The sequence below is a fragment of the Melitaea cinxia genome, chromosome 6 (assembly GCF_905220565.1).
Source record: "Melitaea cinxia chromosome 6, ilMelCinx1.1, whole genome shotgun sequence".
NCBI classification, from domain to species: Eukaryota; Metazoa; Arthropoda; class Insecta; order Lepidoptera; family Nymphalidae; genus Melitaea; species Melitaea cinxia.
This window is the reverse complement of record NC_059399.1, coordinates 47,370-70,838: the sequence shown is the minus strand read 5'-3', so window position 1 is coordinate 70,838 and position 23,469 is coordinate 47,370. Positions and strand designations below refer to the sequence as shown.

General features: G+C 65.6%; 2 protein-coding genes across 2 annotated transcripts; both read left to right on the top strand.

Annotated features, from left to right (window-relative positions):
• The first annotated feature begins 6,299 nt into the window (after window positions 1–6,299).
• Window positions 6,300–6,740, top strand: LOC123654455. The gene has a single exon (XM_045590355.1). The coding sequence runs from the start codon at window positions 6,300–6,302 to the stop codon at window positions 6,738–6,740; it is 441 nt and encodes a 146-aa protein (XP_045446311.1).
• Window positions 6,741–10,802: 4,062 nt separating this feature from the next.
• LOC123654454 lies at window positions 10,803–13,082 on the top strand. The gene has a single exon (XM_045590354.1). The coding sequence runs from the start codon at window positions 10,803–10,805 to the stop codon at window positions 13,080–13,082; it is 2,280 nt and encodes a 759-aa protein (XP_045446310.1).
• The last annotated feature ends 10,387 nt before the right edge of the window (window positions 13,083–23,469 follow it).

Genomic DNA, 23,469 nt, shown 5'->3' with positions numbered 1-23,469 from the left:
GTGGAGGTCGAAGTTCAACGCCCTGGAAGAAAAAATGGATAGATTCATGCTGTCGCAGACTGCGGCGCATAAATCTCTGCGTCCCGACGACTGGGACGAACGTGAACGCTCTCTCGCGTCCAAACTGAGCGACATGCTCAACGCCTCGATCGACGCCAAGATCGAGGCGTTGAGCGACCGGCTCTTACCGGCCAAAGCGCAGCGTGTCGCTCTGGACGCGAGGAAGGACAGAGAGGCCCCAGCTTCCGAGCCGGCCGACCAGGCGGCGGTCACGACGTTGACCCCGCCAGCGAATCCGGCTCCGAAGAGGGGGAAGCCAAACGGACGGGAGAGAAAGAAAAAGAAGGGTAACACCGCGAACGCGGTCGAGACTCCGGCGGCAGCGCCGAAACCTGCTGCGAAACCGGCGCCCGCGACTCCTGCCGCGCGGGAGACCTGGTCTACCGTCATCGGACGGAAGGCCGGGAAGCCAGGCAAGGCTGCGGCTGCGGCTGCTTCGAAAGAAGCGAAGCCGAAAAAGAAGTTGCGGGCGCCGTCTTCGGCGGCGGTTTCGATAACGCTGCAGCCGGAGGCGAAGGACAGAGGCGTCACGTACGCCTCTGTAATCAAGGAGGCCCGAAGCAAGATAGACCTCGATGGTCTGGGAATCCAAGCGCTCAAGATCCGAACGGGCGCGACGGGTTCCCGGATCATCGAGGTCCCTGGAGCGGAGAAAGGCGAGAAGGCCGACCTTCTCGCCTCGAAATTGCGGGAAGTACTCGGCACGGAAGCCGTCAGAGTGCAGCGGCCTTCGAAGAGGGTCGAGCTGCGGGTCATGGGGCTCGACGACTCCGTCACCGCCGAGGAGGTCACCCGAGCACTGGCCGCGGAGGGTGGGTGTCAGCCGGACGACGTGAAGGCTGGCTCCCTCGCCCCCAACGGCTCGCTCTGGGTGAGCTGCCCGGTGGTCGCGGCGCGAAAAGTCGCCCGTAAAGGACGATTGCGCGTCGGCTGGACCACGGCGAGGGTCCGGCTGCTCGAACCGAGGCCGCTGAGGTGCTTCCGGTGCCAGGAGACGGGGCACGTCGGCGCGAAGTGCACTCGCGAAGTGGACCGCAGCGGCGCCTGCTACCGCTGTGGCGAGTCGGGCCACAGACTTCGCGAGTGCAAAGCCGAGCCGAAGTGCGCCATATGTGCGGCGGCGGACCGGCCCGCCAACCACAAAATTGGCGACAGGAGGTGCCCCGACTACAACAAGGGAAAGAAAAAGACCAACAAGAGTGGCAGGCGCAAAGACAGGCCCGTAAAGGCTACCGTCGTCGACGCGCCGGCTGCTAAGCCAGTGGAGGATTTAATGGACGCCGATAATTAATGGCGTCCATTAAGTTCTTGCAGGCCAATCTGAACCACTGTGCCAGAGCTCAAGATCTGCTGATCGAGAGCATGGCACAGTGGGGCATTAAGATTGCGATAGTGGCGGAGCCCTACGCGGTCCCCGATCGCGGCGATTGGCTGGGCGACCTGGACGGGTCGGTCGCGGTGATCGCTCCGGCCTCTGCGGGCTTCGTGGACGTCCGGAGGGGGAGCGGATACGCACTCGGTACGATGGACGGAGTGGCCGTCATCGGCGTGTACGCTCCCCCGAGCCGGAGTCTCGCCGACTTCGAGGCAATGCTCGCGGATATCGGGGCGTCGATCGCTCGGCGGCCGCACCGCGCCGTTCTGGTCGCCGGCGACTTCAACGCCAAGTCGGTGACCTGGGGGGCTCCGGCGACTGACGCGAGGGGCGCGATCATGGAGGAATGGGCGGTGGCAACGGGCCTCACGTTGCTGAACCGGGGCACGAGGAACACCTGCGTGCGAAGGAGCGGTGGGTCCATTGTGGACGTGACTTTCGCGTCCCGAAACCTCCACAACCGCGTCCGGGGTTGGAGAGTCTTGACCGACGTCGAGACCCTCTCCGACCACCGGTACATTCGGTTCGACGTCTCCTCGTCGCGTTCGAACGCGTCCGACTCGAGCGTTCCGATCGGCACCGGCCCGGGCTGGGTGCTGAGTCGGATGGATGCGGAGATCGCCGTGGAGGCTGCGATAGTGGAGGAATGGATCCGCCGACCTTCGGAACCGGCCCTTTCCGTCGACGAGGAAGCAGAGGGCATCCGCGAATCGCTGGCGCGGATCTGCGACGCGGCGATGCCGAGGGCGAAGCCATTCCCGCCGAGGCGGCACTTGTACTGGTGGCGTCCGGAGCTCCGCGACTTGCGCGAAGCCTGCGTGAGATCGCGCCGCCGATTCACCAACTACAGGCGGAGGCGAAGAAGGGACCAGGCCGCAGAGGACGGCCTGTACGACTCCTACCGGTCCGCCTGCAAAGCGCTGCAGGCGGGCATTGCACGCGCTAAGGAATCGTGCTGGGACGAGTGGCTGCGAACTCTGGACAGAGACCCGTGGGGCAGGCCGTACCGAGCGGTGCGGAAGAAGCTCCGTCCGTGGGCACCCCCTCTGACCACGAGTCTGCAGCCGCAAATCTTGCAGCGCGTAGTCGAGTCCCTCTTCCTTCATAGGAACGAGTGGAGCCCACCGGCTATGGGCGTCGCGGAGCCGTGTCTCGCGGAGAGCGGGATCCCCCCTGTGACCGAGGCGGAGCTCGGTGCGGCCGTCGCGAGGCTCAAATCTAAGCGCACCGCCCCGGGCCCGGACGGCGTGCCGGGAAAGGTGCTGAGCCTCGCGACGGGTAGCATGGGTGGCAGAATTCGGGCCCTGTTCGACAGGTGCCTGGAGCAGGGCCGGTTTCCCCAGGTGTGGAAGACGGGCAGGCTCGTCCTGCTGAAGAAGGACGGACGGTCGGCCGAACAGCCTTCGGCCTATCGACCGATCGTGCTCCTCGACGAGATCAGTAAGGTGTTCGAGCGCGTCCTGGCGACTCGAATTCTCGAGTCGATGAACCCGGGATTGCACGAGGCGCAGTATGGGTTTCGTCGGGGGCGGTCGACCGTCGCGGCCATCGCCCACCTCAGGGACCTCGCCGAATCGGCGGTCTCCCGGGGTGGAGTGTTGTGGGCGGTCTCGCTGGACGTGACCAACGCGTTCAACTCTCTGCCCTGGGAGACGGTGAGGGAGGCGCTGGGATACCACGGTATCCCGCGCTACTTGCGTAGGCTCATCGGAGCTTACTTTGCGGGAAGGGCAGTAGAGTTCCCGATAGGCGGCGGCGGTCTGTCGAGGCGGTCCATGTCGTGCGGCGTTCCGCAGGGTTCGGTCCTCGGACCGCTCCTGTGGAACATCGGCTACGACTGGGTGCTCCGCGGTGCCACGTTGCCGGGAGTGTCGGTCATCTGCTACGCAGACGACACTCTCGTCACCGTTCGCGCCGGGGGGCACCGCGAGGCGGGCCGCCTCGCCACGGCCGGCGTCGCGCAGGTGGTGGCCAGAATTCGGGCTCTCGGGCTGGAGGTCGCCTTGCAGAAGACGGAGGTCCTGGCCTTTCACGGGCCGAGGGCCGCTCCTCCGCCCGGGACGTCGATAGTCGTCGGGGGTACTTCGATCGCCGTCGGGTCGACGATGAAGTACCTGGGCATCGTTCTCGACGGTCGCTGGAAGTTCGACGAACACTTCCGGCGGCTGACCCCGAAGCTTCTGGCCGCCGCCGGAGCGCTCGGGAGTCTACTGCCCAACCTAGAAGGGCCCGCCGACAAATGCAGACGCCTCTTCGTGGGCGTCGTGCGTTCGATGGCGTTGTATGGCGCTCCAATTTGGGCGGGCGCTCTCTGCGCGCGGAACGTGTCGCTGATTCGCAGGCCGCACCGCGCTATCGCGCTGCGGGCTGCGAGGGCGTACCGCACGGTGTCCTACACCGCATCGTGTCTCCTCGCCGGCAGCCCCCCCGTGGGAACTGGAGGCCGAAGCTCTCGCGTCGGTCTTCTGGCGCGTGACGGAAGCGCGCCTGAGGGAGGAACCGCCTCGTCCGCAAGAGGTCGTGCGATGGAGGAGAGAAGCTCGCGACGGCCTCTTCCGGAAGTGGTCGGAGAATCTCGAGGACCCGAACGTAATTACGAGTCGGGGGCTGGTGGCGGCGATTCGGCCCGTTCTGCGCGGCTGGGTCGATAGGCGACACGGTGCGATGTCGTTCCACTTGGCGCAGATGCTGACCGGGCACGGCTGCTTCGGTCGCTATCTGTGCCGAGCGCTGGGGCGGGAGCCGACGTCGGAATGTCACCATTGCGACGCCGGCGCCGAGGACACGGCGGAGCACACGCGCGCGGTCTGCCCGGCGTGGTGCGAAGAGCGCGCCGCCCTGTCGGCGGCCATCGGAGCGGATCTCTCGCTGCCGGCCGTGGTCTCGGCCATGGTCGGCAGCGAGGAGAACTGGAGCGCCGTCTCCTCCTTCTGCAGCGCCGTGATGCTGCGGAAGGAGGCGGCGGAGCGGGAGCGGGAACGGGATCCGAACTCGCTTCCGTCTCGTCGCGGTAGACGCGGTCGGCGGCGCAGGGCCTACCTGGCCAACCTGCAGCCGCCGCCCCCGTAGTTTGGATCAGCGGGCGATAGGTCGGGGGATCTATCGACCGCATCGCACGATCCCGAGGAGGACGGAGAGAGGCGATCTTATGTGTTCAAGGGATCCTCTCTCGGGTCGCTGTCGCTTTTGCGGCGACGACGACGGGCCCTAGTCTGGGCAGGCGCCGGCGGGATCGCGAAAGAGCTTTGTGTCCTCGCGATCTCGCCACAAGCGCATAGGCGGAACACACGTGTGGTTTTTTTTTTTTTTTTTTTTTTTTTTTTTTTTTTTTTTTTTTTTTTTTTTTTTTCAGTAAGAGTCTGACTCCCCCTCCGAGCCCCCCCAACCGGAGGGTGTCCATGAAGGATTTTCCACACGTAAAAAAAAAAAAAAAAAAAAAAAAGGTTAGGTTAGGTTAGGTTAGGTTAGGTTAGGTTAGGTTAGGTTAGGTTAGGTTCCCAGGCCTTTGGAGCCCAGGCCCCAGACTTAGGTCTGGGACCTGGGCTCCAAGGGGAGGAGTTGCTGGACTTCTACTGGGCGCGTCCCCCGGGTGGCGGATAGGGGAAGCCGCCTGCGGTTTCACGACTGCGGGCGGTAGGGGTCTTCGGACCCCCGCGGACCAAAACCAGACGAGGCGCTACCGGGACCAGAGCGGCACTCGGGTGCCGTTCTGGTCCTGTGAGCGCGGGTGTGTTGGCGCGGAGGCGCGGAGGTGTGCGTGGCGCTGAGACGGCGCGGAGACGTGGGGGCGGGTTTTTCCTTCCCCCACACGGTGGACGGGGCGGGCGGGTTAGCCGTGGGCTCGCCCGCCCTGTAGCGCTAAGGCGCGGTGTGCGGTGTGCTGGCTGGGTTGTACTGGCTCCCTGGAGCTTTGCTCGGTTGCTGGTGCAATCCGGCAGACCGGATGCGTGAGGGCCGGGCTGTGCTGGCTCCCTGGAGCTTTGGCTCGGTTGTCGGTGCAGTTCGGCGGACCCGTGGGGTAGTTGCCGGGTCGCGCTGGGCTCCCTGGAGCTTGCTCGGTTGTTCGGTGCGATCCGGCGTTGGAGGTGAGGCTTTCGCCTAGCCGGGAGGGGCAGGACGGGTGGGTCCGGGGGGCCTGGCTCGCCCGTCCTGTAGCGCAGGGGCGCGGTGTGCTGGCCGGGTTGTGCTGGCTCCCTGGAGCTTTGCTCGGTTGCTGGTGCAATCCGGCAGACCGGATGCGTGAGGGCCGGGCTGTGCTGGCTCCCTGGAGCTTTGACTCGGTTGTCGGTGCAGTTCGGCGGACCCGTGGGGTAGTTGCCGGGTCGCGCTGGGCTCCCTGGAGCTTGCTCGGTTGTTCGGTGCGATCCGGCGTTGGAGGACGGGCGGTCCTGCCCCCCAACGCTACTTGCCGGCGTTGGAGGTCAGGACTGCCTGGCTTGGAGAGGGGACGCTCCTGGACATGTGTCCCCATTCTGCAGACGGTAGACTGGTCCGGTTGAGCGTCCCCTGCGTGGGGTGGCTGGCTGGAGGGACAGCAAGACCTTCGGCTGGCTTGAGACCGCACGCGCGAGACGTGGGAGCGCTCTCGGTGCCCGAGAGTGCTCCACAACAGGAGGCGGCCTGTCCTGCACCCGCAGGCAGGCCCACCGTCCGGGGCGTCGTGGCGAATACTCTTAAGTGGTCCCGTGGCGCCCCACCAGGACGACGAGGGCACCGCTGGTTTTTACTGAGTAGTCCGGCATTGCACTTTCCGCCGGGAGTCTCAGACTTCCGTCGCCTTCGGGTGGCGGGGGTGCGTAAATGCATTTTCCAGCGTAAAAAAAAAAAAAAAAAAAAAAAAGGTTAGGTTAGGTTCTTCGGCGGCATGGGCTCCACCGTCGTAACCTGCCCCGTCTCGGTTGCGAAAGCGCTGACCGAGGGGGGCAGGCTACTGATCGGCTGGAGCTCGGTGCGAGTGTCGGCCCTGGAGGCGCTCCCCATGCGCTGCTTTAAGTGCATGGGGTTGGGCCACACGCGCCCGAAGTGTCCGGCGTCTGTCGACAGGGGCAACCTCTGCTTTAAATGCGGGAACGCGGGGCACAAGGTCGCCTCCTGCCCGGAGAAGACACCGCGCTGCGTGGTGTGCGCCGAGGGAGGTAAACCCTCGGGGCACATCATGTGCGGCCGCAGGTGCAGGCCTGCGACCTCGAAAGGAAAGGGGGCCCTCGGAACCCGGGCCCCCCGAGAGACCGCAAGCCAGACAGCCGCAGACGGCGTTGCCCCCCCGGCCGCGGCGGGGGAGGTGGAGGTTGTGATGTCTGAGTAATCCATGGATCACATCAGACATCACAGCTTCCTCCAAGCCAATCTCAACCACTGCGCCAGGGCTCAGGACTTGTTGACCCAGTCCATGGCGCAGTGGATGATCGATGTGGCCGTCGTCTGCGAACCGTACTGGGTTCCCCCCCAACCGAACTGGTTGGGGGATCTCGACGGCACGGTGGCGGTCGCACTAGGCAGTTCCGCCACCCGCCCCCTCGCACTCGTGGAGCGCGGCTCGGGATACGTCGTGGTGACGTGGGGAGAGTATGCGGTCATCGGCCTCTACTTTTCCCCCAACCGCAGCCTGGCGGACTTCGAGGTCTTCCTCGACACCGTCAGAGCTGCGGTATGCCGACAGTCGCCGAGAGCCGTGATAGTTCTCGGCGACTTCAACGCCAAGTCCCGAGCCTGGGGCAACCCGAACACGGATGCGAGGGGGCGGGCCGTCGAGGATTGGGCCCTCCTCTCTGGTCTGTCACTCCTGAACGTTGGAAACGTTCAGACGTGCGTGCGATTGCGCGGGGGTTCCGTGGTGGACCTCTCGTTCGCCAGCCCCGCAATCGCGCGGAGAGTGACAGACTGGAGAGTGGAGGAGGGGGTGGAGACTCTCTCGGACCACAACTATATCAGGTTCGGGGTCTCCACCCCGTCCTCGTCAGCAGATCGGTCTAGGGGCCCGAGCAGGCTACCCCGCTGGGCCCTAAGCAGGCTCGACGTCGAGGCGGCGCGCGAGGCCGCAATCGTCCAGCGGTGGGCGAGCCACCGCGACGCCGATGGTGCCAGCGTGGATGAGCTGGCTGGCCGCTTTCGCAGGTCGTTGGCCAACGTCTGCGATGCGGCCATGCCGAAGGTCGGCCGCCGCCCGCTAGGACGGCGGGCGGTGTACTGGTGGTCGCCCGAAATAGCGGAGCTTCGTGCGGCCAGCATGACCGCCCGCCGGGCGTATCAACGCTGTCGGAGGCGCAGCGCCAGGGATCCGGCTCTGGAGGCGGAGCTGCGGGATGCATACCGCACGGCAAAGCAGGCCCTGCAGCACGCCATCAGCCGAGGGAAGGACGCCGCCTGGAAGGAGCTGCTGGCGGGTCTAAACCGAGATCCATGGGGCCGTCCCTATCGCGCTGCGCGAAGCAAGCTTCGCGCGCAGGGCGCCCCCGTGACGGAAACGATGCCGCCGGATCTCCTCTGGCGGACGGTGTTGGAACTGTTTCCGCACCGTCCCGTACATGTTCCCCCGACGATGGCGACGCCGTCGCCGTCTTCTCGGACCGAGTTCGACCCACCCTCCCCACCCGGCATCTCGGAGGGGGAGATGGATACGGCCCTCGAGCGTCTCAGGGCCAAGAAGACGGCGCCGGGGCCGGATGGTGTTCCGGGGCGAGTATTGTATATCGCCCTGGAACACCTGAGAGGAGAACTTCGGGGACTGTTCGACAAGTGTCTAGCTTCCGGGCAGTTCCCGAAGCCGTGGAAGACGGGCCGGTTGTGCCTGATACGTAAGGAGGGCCGACCTGTCGACTCTCCCTCTGCGTACAGGCCGATCGTGCTGCTGGACGAGACGGCCAAGCTCTTCGAGAAGATTCTCGCGGACCGTCTCGTCCGGCACCTCGACGAGTCGGGGCCGGGTCTGTCGAACGCTCAGTACGGGTTCAGGGCGGGCCGCTCCACCCTGGACGCTCTGAACGCCCTTAGGTCCCTCTCCGCGGAGGTGGTGGCCAGCGGAGACGTTCTCCTGGCCATCTCGCTGGACGTGTCGAACGCCTTCAACAGCATTCCTGTTGAGACGATTGTGGAGGCACTGAAGTATCAGGACGTGCCTCCATACCTCCAGAGTCTGCTGGAGGCGTACCTCCGCGAGAGAGAGGTCTTATGGGAGGGGGGCGACGGCCGACTGTATCGCCGACGCGTCGAGTGCGGCGTTCCGCAGGGCTCCGTCCTCGGACCGACCCTGTGGAACGTCGGCTTCGACTGGTTGCTGCGGACGCCACTGCCGCCCGGGCTCAGCGTCATCTGCTACGCGGACGACACTCTGCTGACGGCCCTGGGCGGCAGCTTCGAAGAGGCGGCCGGTCTGGCGCGAACCGGCGCGTCGATAGCGGTCGGCCGCATCGAGGCACTGGGCCTGAGGGTCTCCTTGTCGAAGACGGAGGCCCTCCTCTTCCACGGCCCACGAAGAGGCCCCCCCCGAGGTGCGCGTGTGGTCGTCCAGGGGGTGGAGATCGCCGTCAAGGCCCAGATGAAATATCTCGGCCTAACCCTGGACGGCCGGTGGAGCTTCGGTCCGCACTTTAGAGAGCTCGCTCCGAGGCTCGAGAAAGCCGCCGCCGCGCTGGGCAGACTTCTGCCCAACGTAGGCGGCCCGGACTCGCCATGCCGACGTCTATACGTCGGCATAGTTCGCAGCATGGCACTGTACGGTGCCCCCGTGTTCGCCGACGCTCTCGCGTCTCGCGACAACAAGGCCCTCCTGCGGAGACCCCAGAGGGCCATAGCGGTGAGAGCGATACGGGGATACCGTACGGTGTCGTGGACGGCGGCCACGCTTCTCGCGGGCGATCCGCCCTGGGAACTCCAGGCGGAGATGCTCGCGAGAGTGTACGCGGCAAAGTCGAGCCTCAGAGCTGGAGAAGGGCAGGTCCGTAGTACGGACCGAGCGATGGACATCAGGGCTCAAGCTCAGAGGGCTCTGATGATCAAGTGGGAGGAGAGCCTGGGGTCTCCGGCGGCGGGCACGGTGACGGTGGACGCGATACGTCCACATTTAAGTCGCTGGGTCCAAAGGCGGCACGGGGTGCTGACCTTCCGCCTGACGCAGGTGCTTACCGGGCATGGTTGCTTTGGTAAGTACCTGCACCAGATCGCGAGGAGGGAAGCCACCCCTGCCTGTCACGAGTGTGGTGCTCCGATTGACACGGCGCGCCACACGCTAGAAGAGTGCGCCGCCTGGGACCCTCAGCGGAGGGCCCTCGTGGCGGTCATCGGCGGAGACCTCGCGCTGTCGAGCGTGGTCCGCTCCATGCTCGGCAGCGCGAGGTCCTGGTCGGCCGTGGCCTCCTTCTGCGAAGAAGTTATTTCGCTGAAGGAGGCTGCGGAGCGTGAGCGCGAAGCCGACGCTCACGCCGACGCGCTACGAAGGAGGCGACCGGCGGGACGGAGGAGGCGTCGCTACGCGCTCCTCCACCCTCCGCAGCGTGCTTGACGCGGGGGCGCAGCCGGCGCCCCTCTCCTCCTCGCAAGTCGCGGGGGGGAGGGGGGCGCGCGGGGCGCCCTCGTGGCGGGCGCGGTGCGGGGGGGGAGGCGTCGCTGGGTCGCTCCCCCTCCCTCCGCATCGTGCTTGGCGCGGGGGCGCTCCGCGCGCCCCTCTCCTTCCCGCAAGTCGCGGGTGGGAGGGGGGCGCGCGGGGTGCTTTCGCGGCGGGTGTGGTGCGGGGGGGGAGGCGTGGCGGCGCGATCCTCCGTCCTCTGCATCGGGCTCGGCGCGGGGGCGCTCCGCGTGCCCCTCTTCTCCCTGCGGCGATGAGGGAGCGCTCTCGGTGCCCGGGAGCGCTCTACAATCGGAGGCGGCCTGCCCTGCACCCGCAGGCAGGCCCACCGTCCGGGGCGTCATGGCGAATACTTTTAGTGGTCCCGTGGCGCCCCACCAGGACGACGAGGGCACCGCTGGTTTTTACTGAGTAGTCCGGCATTGCACTCCCCGCCGGGAGTCTCAGACTTCCGTCGCCTTCGGGTGACGGGGGTGCGTAAATGCATTTTCCAGCGTAAAAAAAAAAAAAAAAAAAAAAAAAGGTTAGGTTAGGTTAGGTTCCCAGCCCAGGCCTTTGGGGCCTGGGTCTCGGACTTAGGTCTGGGACCTAGGCTCCAAGGGGAGGAGTTGCTGGACTTCTACTGGGCGCGTCCCCACGGTGGCGGATAGGGGAACGCCACTCGCACTGAGCGGGTGGTAGGGGTTTTCGGACCCCCGCGGACCAAAACCAGTAGGTGTGGGCGCACCTTTAGCGGCTTGTCAGCCGCGCGGCCTAGGGGAGTAAACCCCGATTAAAAATCTAAGCTGTGAAATAGCCCTATTAATCATGGAAACAAAGACTAAAACGAAACTACCCCAGGAGGGTACCTGCGCCTCCGGCAAAGGAGAATCCCTCCGTGCATCTTCGGATGCACGCTGCCCGTTCGATTCTGGGGAGGGCACCCTTTGTTACTGTGATTCGCCCCATATGGGCGTTGACGTTGTGCCCGGGAAGGGCGGTGCGACCTCTGCAAGAAATACGGACTCCGATAACAGCCTTCGGAGTGGCGGCTCAAACGAGCCGTCACTCTCGAGGACTGGTCTCCCCTCGCGAGATCGCAAGGGGAGATTCCTCTCACGCCAAAAAGGCCCTTCTAAGGGCCAGGACAAAGGTGGAAACCGTTTTGCGGTTCTGGCTGCGGACGACAAAACGGACACCGATACAGACATAGTTTCGGGATCCCCTGACAGGCATATTGCCTTGACGGGACGGCGGAAGCGACCCTCATCCTCGACCTTCGCGTCTGGGCGTGACGGTTCGGACACGGAGGCCGAGGGCGCGGGCCTCGCTAAAATTAACACGGCGAGAAGGGGAAAGGCGAGAGGAACCACGGCGGGTCCTTCCCGCGAAAAGTTCCTCAAGCCAGCACCTGTCCGGCCGGAACCCGTAAACATACTCATCGACAACGAGTCCGACGTCGGCTCGTTGATCGTAGACGACGTTGTTGCGCTCAACGCGCAGGAACTCAGGGCGCGCGCGGGCGAGGGACTCGCCGTAATACTAGAGGTTGCCCGGAAATCCGGGAACCTCAAAGGCGAGTTCGTCGCAAAGCTGAAGAGGTCCGCGACGGACCTGAGCGAGGTGGTCGACGCCTTTGCCTCTAGGACCGAGGCCGATGAAGTGAGGCGGCTCCGAGCGGAGAACCGCCGCTTCAGGATCGAAATAGAGGCAATGAAAACGGAGCTGAAGGCGATGCGGCGCGGCTTCGCCGAGGCGAAGACGGAAGCGGCCGCTAACGCCGCCGCCGCCGCCGCCGCCGCTGCCAACGCCTCAGTCGCCGGTCCACCTGCGACACTTCCGGTGGCGGCCATGCTAGAGGAGTTCAAGCACTCCTTGACCTGCTCGCTGGGCGATATGATGAACGTCCGGCTGGCGCAGATCGAGGAGAGGCTGCCGCCGGCTCCGTCGGTCCGCCCCCAACTGGGAGCTGGTGGACCTCGACGCCCTGAGACGGCGGCCACTACGTCGGCGGCCCCCTCCACGGTTGCCCGGGAGGAAACCTGGGCAACAGTGGTCAAAAGAGGGAAGGGCAAGAGGAAGGGGAAAGGGAAGTCCTCCGCCCCTCCATCTACACCTGCAGTCGAAGGCCGGACTGCCGCCCCTGCGGTGAAGCCGACTGGCAAGCCAGCCGCGGCGTCGTCCGCGCGACCGGCCGCCAAGCCGACCGCCAAGCCGACCAAGCAGTCCGGAAGGCCGGCAACAAAGGCGACGGTTAAGGCCAAATTCAAGGCCCCGAAGACTGCGGCAGTCGTCGTCCAGCTGCAGCCGGCGGCTGTAGAGAAGGGTCAAACTTACGACTCCATCTTCCGGTCGGCTGAAGACACCGTGAAATTGGAGGAACTGGGGATCGAGCGCATCCTCTTCCGTCATACGGCGACGGGAGCGAGGATGCTCGAGATCCCCGGTTCCGACAAAGAGGAGAAGGCCGACCGGCTCGCCAGCCGGCTGAGGGAGGCCCTCTCGGACGTGGCCACCGTCGTCAGGCCCGTTAAGACCGCGCAGGTGCGCATCTCGGGCCTGGATGACACGGCCACTCCCGAGAGGGTGGCGGCGGCGGTCGCGAAGGCGACATCGTCCGACGTCGGCACGGTGAGGGTCGGGGCGATCCGCTCCGGCTTCGGCGGCATGGGCTCCACCGTCGTATCCTGCCCCGTCTCGGTTGCGAAAGCGCTGACCGAGGGGGGCAGGCTACTGATCGGCTGGAGCTCGGTGCGAGTGTCGGCCCTGGAGGCGCTCCCCATGCGCTGCTTTAAGTGCATGGGGTTGGGCCACACGCGCCCGAAGTGTCCGGCGTCTGTCGACAGGGGCGACCTCTGCTTTAAATGCGGGAACGCGGGGCACAAGGTCGCCTCCTGCCCGGAGAAGACACCGCGCTGCGTGGTGTGCGCCGAGGGAGGAAAACCCTCGGGGCACATCATGTGCGGCCGCAGGTGCAGGCCTGCGACCTCGAAAGGAAAGGGGGCCCTCGGAACCCGGGCCCCCCGAGAGACCGCAAGCCAGACAGCCGCAGACGGCGTTGCCCCCCCGGCCGCGGCGGGGGAGGTGGAGGTTGTGATGTCTGAGTAATCCATGGATCACATCAGACATCACAGCTTCCTCCAAGCCAATCTCAACCACTGCGCCAGGGCTCAGGACTTGTTGACCCAGTCCATGGCGCAGTGGATGATCGATGTGGCCGTCGTCTGCGAACCGTACTGGGTTCCCCCCCAACCGAACTGGTTGGGGGATCTCGACGGCACGGTGGCGGTCGCACTAGGCAGTTCCGCCACCCGCCCCCTCGCACTCGTGGAGCGCGGCTCGGGATACGTCGTGGTGACGTGGGGAGAGTATGCGGTCATCGGCCTCTACTTTTCCCCCAACCGCAGCCTGGCGGACTTCGAGGTCTTCCTCGACACCGTCAGAGCTGCGGTATGCCGACAGTCGCCGAGAGCCGTGATAGTTCTCGGCGACTTCAACGCCAAGTCCCGAGCCTGGGGCAACCCGAACACGGATGCGAGGGGGCGGGCCGTCGAGGATTGGGCCCTCCTCTCTGGTCTGTCACTCCTGAACGTTGGAAACGTTCAGACGTGCGTGCGATTGCGCGGGGGTTCCGTGGTGGACCTCTCGTTCGCCAGCCCCGCAATCGCGCGGAGAGTGACAGACTGGAGAGTGGAGGAGGGGGTGGAGACTCTCTCGGACCACAACTATATCAGGTTCGGGGTCTCCACCCCGTCCTCGTCAGCAGATCGGTCGAGAGGCCCGAGCAGGCTACCCCGCTGGGCCCTAAGCAGGCTCGACGTCGAGGCGGCGCGCGAGGCCGCAATCGTCCAGCGGTGGGCGAGCCACCGCGACGCCGATGGTGCCAGCGTGGATGAGCTGGCTGGCCGCTTTCGCAGGTCGTTGGCCAACGTCTGCGATGCGGCCATGCCGAAGGTCGGCCGCCGCCCGCTAGGACGGCGGGCGGTGTACTGGTGGTCGCCCGAAATAGCGGAGCTTCGTGCGGCCAGCATGACCGCCCGCCGGGCGTATCAACGCTGTCGGAGGCGCAGCGCCAGGGATCCGGCTCTGGAGGCGGAGCTGCGAGATGCATACCGCACGGCAAAGCAGGCCCTGCAGCACGCCATCAGCCGAGGGAAGGACGCCGCCTGGAAGGAGCTGCTGGCGGGTCTAAACCGAGATCCATGGGGCCGTCCCTATCGCGCTGCGCGAAGCAAGCTTCGCGCGCAGGGCGCCCCCGTGACGGAAACGATGCCGCCGGATCTCCTCTGGCGGACGGTGTCGGAACTGTTTCCGCACCGTCCCGCACATGTTCCCCCGACGATGGCGACGCCGTCGCCGTCTTCTCGGACAGAGTTCGACCCGCCCTCCCCACCCGGCATCTCGGAGGGGGAGATGGATACGGCCCTCGAGCGTCTCAGGGCCAAGAAGACGGCGCCGGGGCCGGATGGTGTTCCGGGGCGAGCATTGTATATCGCCCTGGAACACCTGAGAGGAGAGCTTCGGGGACTGTTCGACAAGTGTCTAGCTTCCGGGCAGTTCCCGAAGCCGTGGAAGACGGGCCGGTTGTGCCTGATACGCAAGGAGGGCCGACCTGTCGACTCTCCCTCCGCGTACAGGCCGATCGTGCTGCTGGACGAGACGGCCAAGCTCTTCGAGAAGATTCTCGCGGACCGTCTCGTCCGGCACCTCGACGAGTCGGGGCCGGGTCTGTCGAACGCTCAGTACGGGTTCAGGGCGGGCCGCTCTACCCTGGACGCTCTGAACGCCCTTAGGTCCCTCTCCGCGGAGGTGGTGGCCAGCGGAGACGTTCTCCTGGCCATCTCGCTGGACGTGTCGAACGCCTTCAACAGCATCCCTGTTGAGACGATTGTGGAGGCACTGAAGTATCAGGACGTGCCTCCATATCTCCAGAGTCTGCTGGAGGCGTACCTCCGCGAGAGAGAGGTCTTATGGGAGGGGGGCGACGGCCGACTGTATCGCCGTCGCGTCGAGTGCGGCGTTCCGCAGGGCTCCGTCCTCGGACCGACCCTGTGGAACGTCGGCTTCGACTGGTTGCTGCGGACGCCACTGCCGCCCGGGCTCAGCGTCATCTGCTACGCGGACGACACTCTGCTGACGGCCCGAGGCGGCAGCTTCGAAGAGGCGGCCGGTCTGGCGCGAACCGGCGCGTCGATAGCGATCGGCCGCATCGAGGCACTGGGCCTGAGGGTCTCCTTGTCGAAGACGGAGGCCCTCCTCTTCCACGGCCCACGAAGAGGCCCCCCCCGAGGTGCGCGTGTGGTCGTCCAGGGGGTGGAGATCGCCGTCAAGGCCCAGATGAAATATCTCGGCCTAACCCTGGACGGCCGGTGGAGCTTCGGTCCGCACTTTAGAGAGCTCGCTCCGAGGCTCGAGAAAGCCGCCGCCGCGCTGGGCAGACTTCTGCCCAACGTAGGCGGCCCGGACTCGCCATGCCGACGTCTATACGTCGGCATAGTTCGCAGCATGGCACTGTACGGTGCCCCCGTGTTCGCCGACGCTCTCGCGTCTCGCGACAACAAGGCCCTCCTGCGGAGACCCCAGAGGGCCATAGCGGTGAGAGCGATACGGGGATACCGTACGGTGTCGTGGACGGCGGCCACGCTTCTCGCGGGCGATCCGCCCTGGGAACTCCAGGCGGAGATGCTCGCGAGAGTGTACGCGGCAAAGTCGAGCCTCAGAGCTGGAGAAGGGCAGGTCCGTAGTACGGACCGAGCGATGGACATCAGGGCTCAAGCTCAGAGGGCCCTGATGATCAAGTGGGAGGAGAGCCTGGGGTCTCCGGCGGCGGGCACGGTGACGGTGGACGCGATACGTCCACATTTAAGTCGCTGGGTCCAAAGGCGGCACGGGGTGCTGACCTTCCGCCTGACGCAGGTGCTTACCGGGCATGGTTGCTTTGGTAAGTACCTGCACCAGATCGCGAGGAGGGAAGCCACCCCTGCCTGTCACGAGTGTGGTGCTCCGATTGACACGGCGCGCCACACGCTAGAAGAGTGCGCCGCCTGGGACCCTCAGCGGAGGGCCCTCGTGGCGGCCATCGGCGGAGACCTCGCGCTGTCGAGCGTGGTCCGCTCCATGCTCGGCAGCGCGAGGTCCTGGTCGGCCGTGGCCTCCTTCTGCGAAGAAGTTATTTCGCTGAAGGAGGCTGCGGAGCGTGAGCGCGAAGCCGACGCTCACGCCGACGCGCTACGAAGGAGGCGACCGGCGGGACGGAGGAGGCGTCGCTACGCGCTCCTCCACCCTCCGCATCGTGCTTGACGCGGGGGCGCAGCCGGCGCCCCTCTCCTCCTCGCAAGTCGCGGGGGGGAGGGGGGCGCGTGGGGCGCCCTCGTGGCGGGCGCGGTGTGGGGGGGAAGGCGACGCTGGGTCGCTCCCCCTCCCTCCGCATCGTGCTTGGCGCGGGGGCGCTCCGCGCGCCCCTCTCCTTCCCGCAAGTCGCGGGTGGGAGGGGGGCGCGCGGGGTGCTTCCGCGGTGGGCGTGGTGCGGGGGTGGGGGGAGGCGTGGCGGCGCGGTCCTCCGTCCTCTGCATCGGGCTCGGCGCGGGGGCGCTCCGCGTGCCCCTCTTCTCCCTGCGGCGATGAGGGAGCGCTCTCGGTGCCCGGGAGCGCTCTACAACCGGAGGCGGCCTGCGCTGCACCCGCAGGCAGGCCCACCGTCCGGGGCGTCATGGCGAATACTTTTAGTGGTCCCGTGGCGCCCCACCAGGACGACGAGGGCACCGCTGGTTTTTACTGAGTAGTCCGGCATTGCACTCCCCGCCGGGAGTCTCAGACTTCCGTCGCCTTCGGGTGACGGGGGTGCGTAAATGCATTTTCCAGCGTAAAAAAAAAAAAAAAAAAAAAAGGTTAGGTTCCCAGGCCTTTGGAGCCCAGGCCCCGGACTTAGGTCCGGGACCTGGGCTCCAAGGGGAGGAGTTGCTGGACTTCTACTGGGCGCGTCCCCCGGGTGGCGGATAGGGGAAGCCGTCTGCGGTTTCACGACTGCGGGCGGTAGGGGTCTTCGGACCCCCGCGGACCAAAACCAGACGAGGCGCTACCGGGACCGGAGCGGCACTCAGGTGCCGTTCTGGTCCTGTGAGCGCGGGTGTGTTGGCGCGGAGGCGTGGAGGTGTGCGTGGCGCTGAGACGGCGCGGAGACGTGGGGGCGGGTTTTTTTCCTTCCCCCACACGGTGGACGGGGTGGGCGGGTTAGCCGTGGACTCGCCCGCCCTGTAGCGCTAAGGCGCGGTGTGCGGTGTGCTGGCTGGGTTGTACTGGCTCCCTGGAGCTTGCTCGGTTGCTGGTGCAATCCGGCAGACCAGTTGCGTGAGGGCCGGGCTGTGCTGGCTCCCTGGAGCTTTGGCTCGGTTGTCGGTGCAGTTCGGCGGACCCGTGGGGTAGTTGCCGGGTCGCGCTGGGCTCCCTGGAGCTTGCTCGGTTGTTCGGTGCGATCCGGCGTTGGAGGTGAGGCTTTTGCCTAGCCGGGAGGGGCAGGACGGGTGGGTCCGGGGGGCCTGGCTCGCCCGTCCTGTAGCGCAGGGGCGCGGTGTGCTGGCCGGGTTGTGCTGGCTCCCTGGAGCTTTGCTCGGTTGCTGGTGCAATCCGGCAGACCGGATGCGTGAGGGCCGGGCTGTGCTGGCTCCCTGGAGCTTTTAGCTCGGTTATCAGTGCAGTCCGGCGGACCCGTGGGGTAGTTGCGGGGTCGCGCTGGGCTCCCTGGAGCTTGCTCGGTTGCTCGGTGCGATCCGGCGTTGGAGGTCGGGCGGTCCTGGCCCCCAACGCTATTTTCCGGCGTTGGAGGTCAGGCCTGCCTGGCTTGGAGAGGGGACGCTCCTGGACATGTGTCCCCATTCTGCAGACGGTAGACTGGTCTGGTTGAGCGTCCCCTGCGTGGGGTGGCCGGCTGGAGGGACAGTAAGACCTTCGGCCGGCTTGAGACCGCACGCGCGAGACGTGGGAGCGCTCTCGGTGCCTGGGAGCGCTCTACAATCGGAGGCGGCTTGTCCTGCACCCGCAGGCTGGCCCACCGTCCGGGGCGTCATGGCGCATACTTTTAAGTGGTCCCGTGGCGCCCCACCAGGACGACGAGGGCACCGCTGGTTTTTACTGAGTAGTCCGGCATTGCACTTTCCGCCGGGAGTCTCAGACTTCCGTCGCCTTCGGGTGGCGGGGGTGCGTAAATGCATTTTCCAGCGTAAAAAAAAAAAAAAAAAAAAAAAAAAAAAAAAAAAAAAAAAAAAAAAAAAAAAAAAAAAAAAGGTTAGGTTAGGTTAGGTTGGGGTGCTTGTCGGTGACCTCCTCGTGGTGCACCCTGGGCAACGGGACGGGCAGCAGTATCACAATCGCGGCACTGCTGCCCGTCGCGGCTGACGACCGACGCGTGTGGGGATGCATTCCGGCGCTCTACATTAGAGTTGTCCCGTGAGCGCATCGGGTGGCACAGCGCTCGCGCACTGTGTCACCACGGGGGGGTGGATGGGTTCGGCGTGCGCTTACCCCGCCGTCGGACAGAGTGGGCAGGAGTCCTGTTCGCTCACCGTCCTATTATCGTAATCCCGTTTGTGGTGTCGTGGTCATGTCTCGCGGCCACGAACGGGACCGAGGGTCTTGCCTTAACCGGCCGGACCGCGAGGAAGAAAACCTCTATAAAAAATTACCCCGAATCCCAAGCGGCGACGCAGCGCGAGGGGATGCATGGCTGATGGGTAGTTCAGTCACTACTGCGATCCCCTGCTCTGCAGCCCCGCCGAGGCCAGAGTGGGGTTACGCGAGGCTTGCCCAGGTACAGGGGGTGTTACCTCGGGCTGACCACCTTTTCCCCCTTACTCGTGGGAACAGTTATGGAATTTGAAAACAAAAAACTTTTAAACGATGATGGTGTGGAGATTGACGAGAGGCCCGAGAAGGGCGGAGTAGAGGAGAGGCCCGAGAAGGGTGCAGTTGTCTCGGACGGAGAGTTGTCTGACGTCGGCATGAGGTCGCGGTCGCCTTGCGACTCTGACTCGTCTCGCGCTCGGCTCTGGAAGCGGAAGCGCGATAGGGAAGAAGACACGTCAGATGACACTGATGATAAGTCCACAGCAGGAAAGTGTCACACGGCGCGCAGGGGTCGTGGTCGACCGCCCACGACAGGGCAATATGTTGGCCTCGCCAAGGCCAAGGCCGACTACCTCAAGCAGTGCGAGAGGGAGCTCGAGCTTGAGGCCGAAAGCGAGACCATTGAGATCTCAAGGAGAGTGAGAGCTTCGCGCTCTAATATAAATCCGGAAGGTGGGACGATTTCGGAAGAATGCTCGATAACAGATCTGCATCGGAAGGCCCAGGAATACGTCGAGGCCATTCTCACCGTAACAAAGATCTCTAAGAACTTGAAGGGGACGAGCAAGAAAGCTCTGAATGAGTCCGCCGAGGGTATAGGCGAAGTACTCGGCGCCCTATACCACCGAACGACGAATGATGAGGTCAGGCAGCTGCGGGAGGCCAACGAGCGCCTAGAAGCGGAGAACGTACAGCTCCGCTCGGAGATCTCCGAGCTGCGACAGAGTGTAGCCGACATCAGGCGTGAGCTGGGCTCGACGTCCACTCCAGCCCCTCCCGCGAATGAAAACGGACTGATCGACCGCATCATGGCTGGGGTGGGCGCCATGCTCGACTCCCGCCTGGCGAAGCTGGAGGAGTCTGGCAGACTCCTGCCTGAAGCGCCTGAAGCGCGAAAAGGACCACCGGCGGCTTCGAAGAAGATCGCAACGTCGCCGCCGCAGACAGGGGTCACAACGCTGACTCCGCCAGCGAACCCGGCCCCAAAGTCTGCAAGTCAGTCTGCCAAGAAGACGAAAAAGAAGAAGAAGGCGGGTGCGGCTACCCAAGTCGCTGCGCCCAACGAGCCTCGCCCCCTACCACCTGCTCCGGCCGCTCTGACGGAGGGGTGGAATGTGGTGGCGAGGAAGGGAAGAAAGGCGGGGCCGCCCAAAAACCAGCCCCAGCCCCAGAACAAAGGTGTGCCGGCTAAAAAGCCAAAAACGCCGAAGCTGCGATTGCCGCGATCGGCGGCGGTGCAGCTGACGCTGCTGCCGGGCAGCACGAGGACCTACGCGGAGGTCCTCGGTGCCATAAAGGCTGACGGCCTTATAGCGAGCATGGGCGTCGAGACTCGCTATAGGGTCTCTCAGACCGGCGCGCGCAGGTTCGAGCTGCCTGGCACCGGCAACAAGGAGAAGGCCGAGGAGCTTGCCCGGCGCATCAAAGCGGTCGTCGGCAAGGACGTGGCGGTCACCCGGCCGGAGAAGTGCGCCGACCTGCGGGTGGCCGGGTTAGACGACTCGGTCACTCCCCAGGAGTTGGCCGGCGTGATCGCCAAGGCGGGAGGATGCGCCGAGGAATCCATTAAAGTGGGCGAAGTGCGGCAAAACTTCGCTGGCGTTGGGACGGCCTGGGTTCGCCTGCCGGTAGAGGCGGCGAAGAAAGTGGTCGACGGGCGCCGCCTACTCGTCGGATTCGTGTCGGCGAGTGTGTCCCTACTGAAGGCGAGACCTCAGCAATGTTATCGCTGCCACGAGGTTGGGCACGTGGCAGCGAAGTGCGACAAGGGGGTGGACCGCAGCGGCCAGTGCTACCGCTGCGGCAAGGAGGGGCACATTCGCCGGCAGTGTACTGCTGAAGCTTGCTGTCCCATATGCCAGGCGGAGAAAAAACCGGCTGGGCACAGTCTAGTTGCGTGCCCTCGCAATAAAGCGGGAAGGAGGAAGAAGGCGGCGCCCAAAAATAAAACCCGCGCGCCGCCTGCCAACAGAGCTGGGGAGGTGACAATGGACACCCAATTGTAATAATGGCGCTTAAGGTGCTCCAAGCCAACCTGAACCACTGTGCCAGGGCCCAGGACCTCCTCGTCCAGAGCCTGGTACAGTGGTCCGTGCGGGCGGCGGTGGTGGCCGAGCCGTACTCGGTCCCGCCGAGGGATAGTTGGATCGGCGATCGCGACGGCATGGTGGCCATCGTGACCCAGGTCGCCGCGGGCGCCCCGCCCCTTACGAACATTGTGAGGGGCTCGGGTTGCGTCGCGGCACTGCTGGGGGAGGTGGCCATCGTCGGGGCGTATTTTTCCCCGAACAAGTCGGTCGCCGAGTTCGAGGCGTTCCTCGACGGGACCGAGTCGATCATGCGTAGGTTTTATCCGGCGGAAGTGCTCGTGCTGGGCGACTTCAATGCGAAGTCACGTCTGTGGGGGTGTCCTGCCACAGATGCGCGGGGGGCGATTCTGGAGGAGTGGCTCGTTGCCACCGGCCTGACCGTCCTCAATCGCGGGACGGCCAACACGTGCGTGCGCAGGTCGGGCGGCTCGATCGTGGACGTGTCGTTTGCGAGCCCCGGCCTCGCGCGCCGCGTTCGGGACTGGCGAGTGCTGGACGACGTGGAGACTCTCTCGGATCATCGCTATATCCGCTTCGAGATCTCCGCTCGTCCGGCGGTGCCGCCAAGCTCCAGCCGCGCCTCGGCGGAGGAGGGTCCTCGGTGGCAGCTGAAGCGTCTCGACCGGGAGCGACTCGACGAAGCGGCGATAGTGGCGTCGTGTCAGCCGCGCGTCGACGGTCCACCGGACAGGATGGCAGACTGGCTGGTGGCCAGAATGACCGACGCGTGCGACGCGGCCATGCCGCGGTCGAGGGGGCGCCCCGGGCGGGCTCAGGTGTACTGGTGGTCGGAGGCGATAGCGCAGCTGCGCAGGGAGTGCGTGGCCGTCCGACGCCAGTACACGCGCTGCAGGAGGCGCATCTTCAGGACGCCCCCCGCTTCGCAGGACAGGACACGGCACGAGGAGGAGGGCGAGCGGCTGTACGCCCTTTACACGGCAGCCAAAGCCAGCCTCCGTCGTGCCATCGGCGAGTCGCAGGCCGCGGCCAGGGAGGAAATGCTGGACGGACTGAACAGCGACCCGTGGGGGATGCCCTACAAGCGGGTACGCAACAAGGTCCGTCCCTGGGCTCCTCCACTCACGGAGACCCTGGACGCCGAAGTGGTCCGTGAGGTGGTCGCGGCCCTGTTCCCGACGGCGCCGGCCGAGCACGAGCCGCCGTCGATGGCACCGCGGGGAGAGGATCCAGACGTCGGAGAGGAGGCACCGGAGGTCGGCGAGTCCGAATTCGAGGAAGCAGTCGCGCGGCTGCGACGGAAGAACGTCGCTCCAGGCCCGGATGGGATTCCGGGGAGGGCGTGGGCGGTGGCGCTGAATCACCTGGCGCCGCGAGTTCGAGGGCTATTCTCTGCCTGTCTGGCTCAAGCCACAATTCCACAGCGGTGGAAGACAGGCAGGTTAGTCCTCCTCAGGAAGGAAGGCCGGCCGGCGGAGTCACCGTCGGCGTACCGCCCCATCGTCCTCCTCGACGAGCTCGCTAAACTGTTCGAGCGCGTCGTGGCCGCGCGTCTGGTGGCGCACCTCGGGCGTCGAGGACCCGACCTCTCGGACGTGCAGTTCGGCTTCCGCAGTGGCCGTTCTACCGTGGATGCCGTGCTGTGCGTCCGTGCCCAGGTGCAGGAAGCGGTGGCCCAGGGCGACGTCGTCGTGGCGGTGTCTATTGACATCGCCAACGCCTTTAACACGTTGCCCTGGGGTTGCATCAGGGAGGCGCTTCGCTATCACGGTGTGCCGACCTACTTGCGTCGCGTGGTCGGTGCCTACCTCTCCGACAGGTGGGTGGTCTTCCCCGGAAGGGATGGTCGGCTTGTGAGAAAGGAAGTCGTGTGCGGTGTCCCGCAGGGGTCGGTGCTTGGGCCACTCCTGTGGAACATCGGATACGACTGGGTGTTGCGTGGCTCGCTGCTGCGCGGCGTCAGCGTCGTCTGCTACGCCGACGACACGCTGGTGCTGGCCCGCCGACCGACGTATCGGGAGGCGGCAGTGCTGGCGACCGCTGGCGTCGCGCAGGTCGTGGCGCGAATCCGGCACCTCGGCCTCGTCGTCGCGCTGGACAAGGCACAAGGAATAGTCTTCCACGGCCCGAGGAGGGCGCCTCCCCACGACGCCCATCTTATCGTGGGAGGCACTCGCATCGGCCTGTCGGGCACGATGACGTACCTGGGTCTCGTGCTCGACGGCCGGTGGAAGTTCCGGGCGCACTTCGCGCGGCTCGTCCCGCGCTTGCTGAAGGTGGGAGCCTCGCTCTCGTGGCTTTTGCCGAACATCGGCGGTCCCGGTGTGAGCTGCCGCCGGCTCTACACCGGCGTCGTGAGAGCGATGGCGATGTACGGTGCCCCCGTCTGGTCCGACGCCCTGGACCGCGAGAACATCGCCCTGCTGCGGCGCGCGCAGAGGGTGATGGCGATCAGGGTCGTACGCGGGTACCGTACGATCTCGGGCGACGCAGCGTGCGTGCTGGCTGGAGTCCTGCCCTGGGACCTGGACGCGGTCTCTCTGGCGTCGTCATACCGGCGGCGTCGGAGTCTGGCGTCCGGGACCCTCAGTCCGGCACCACGGCTTGCA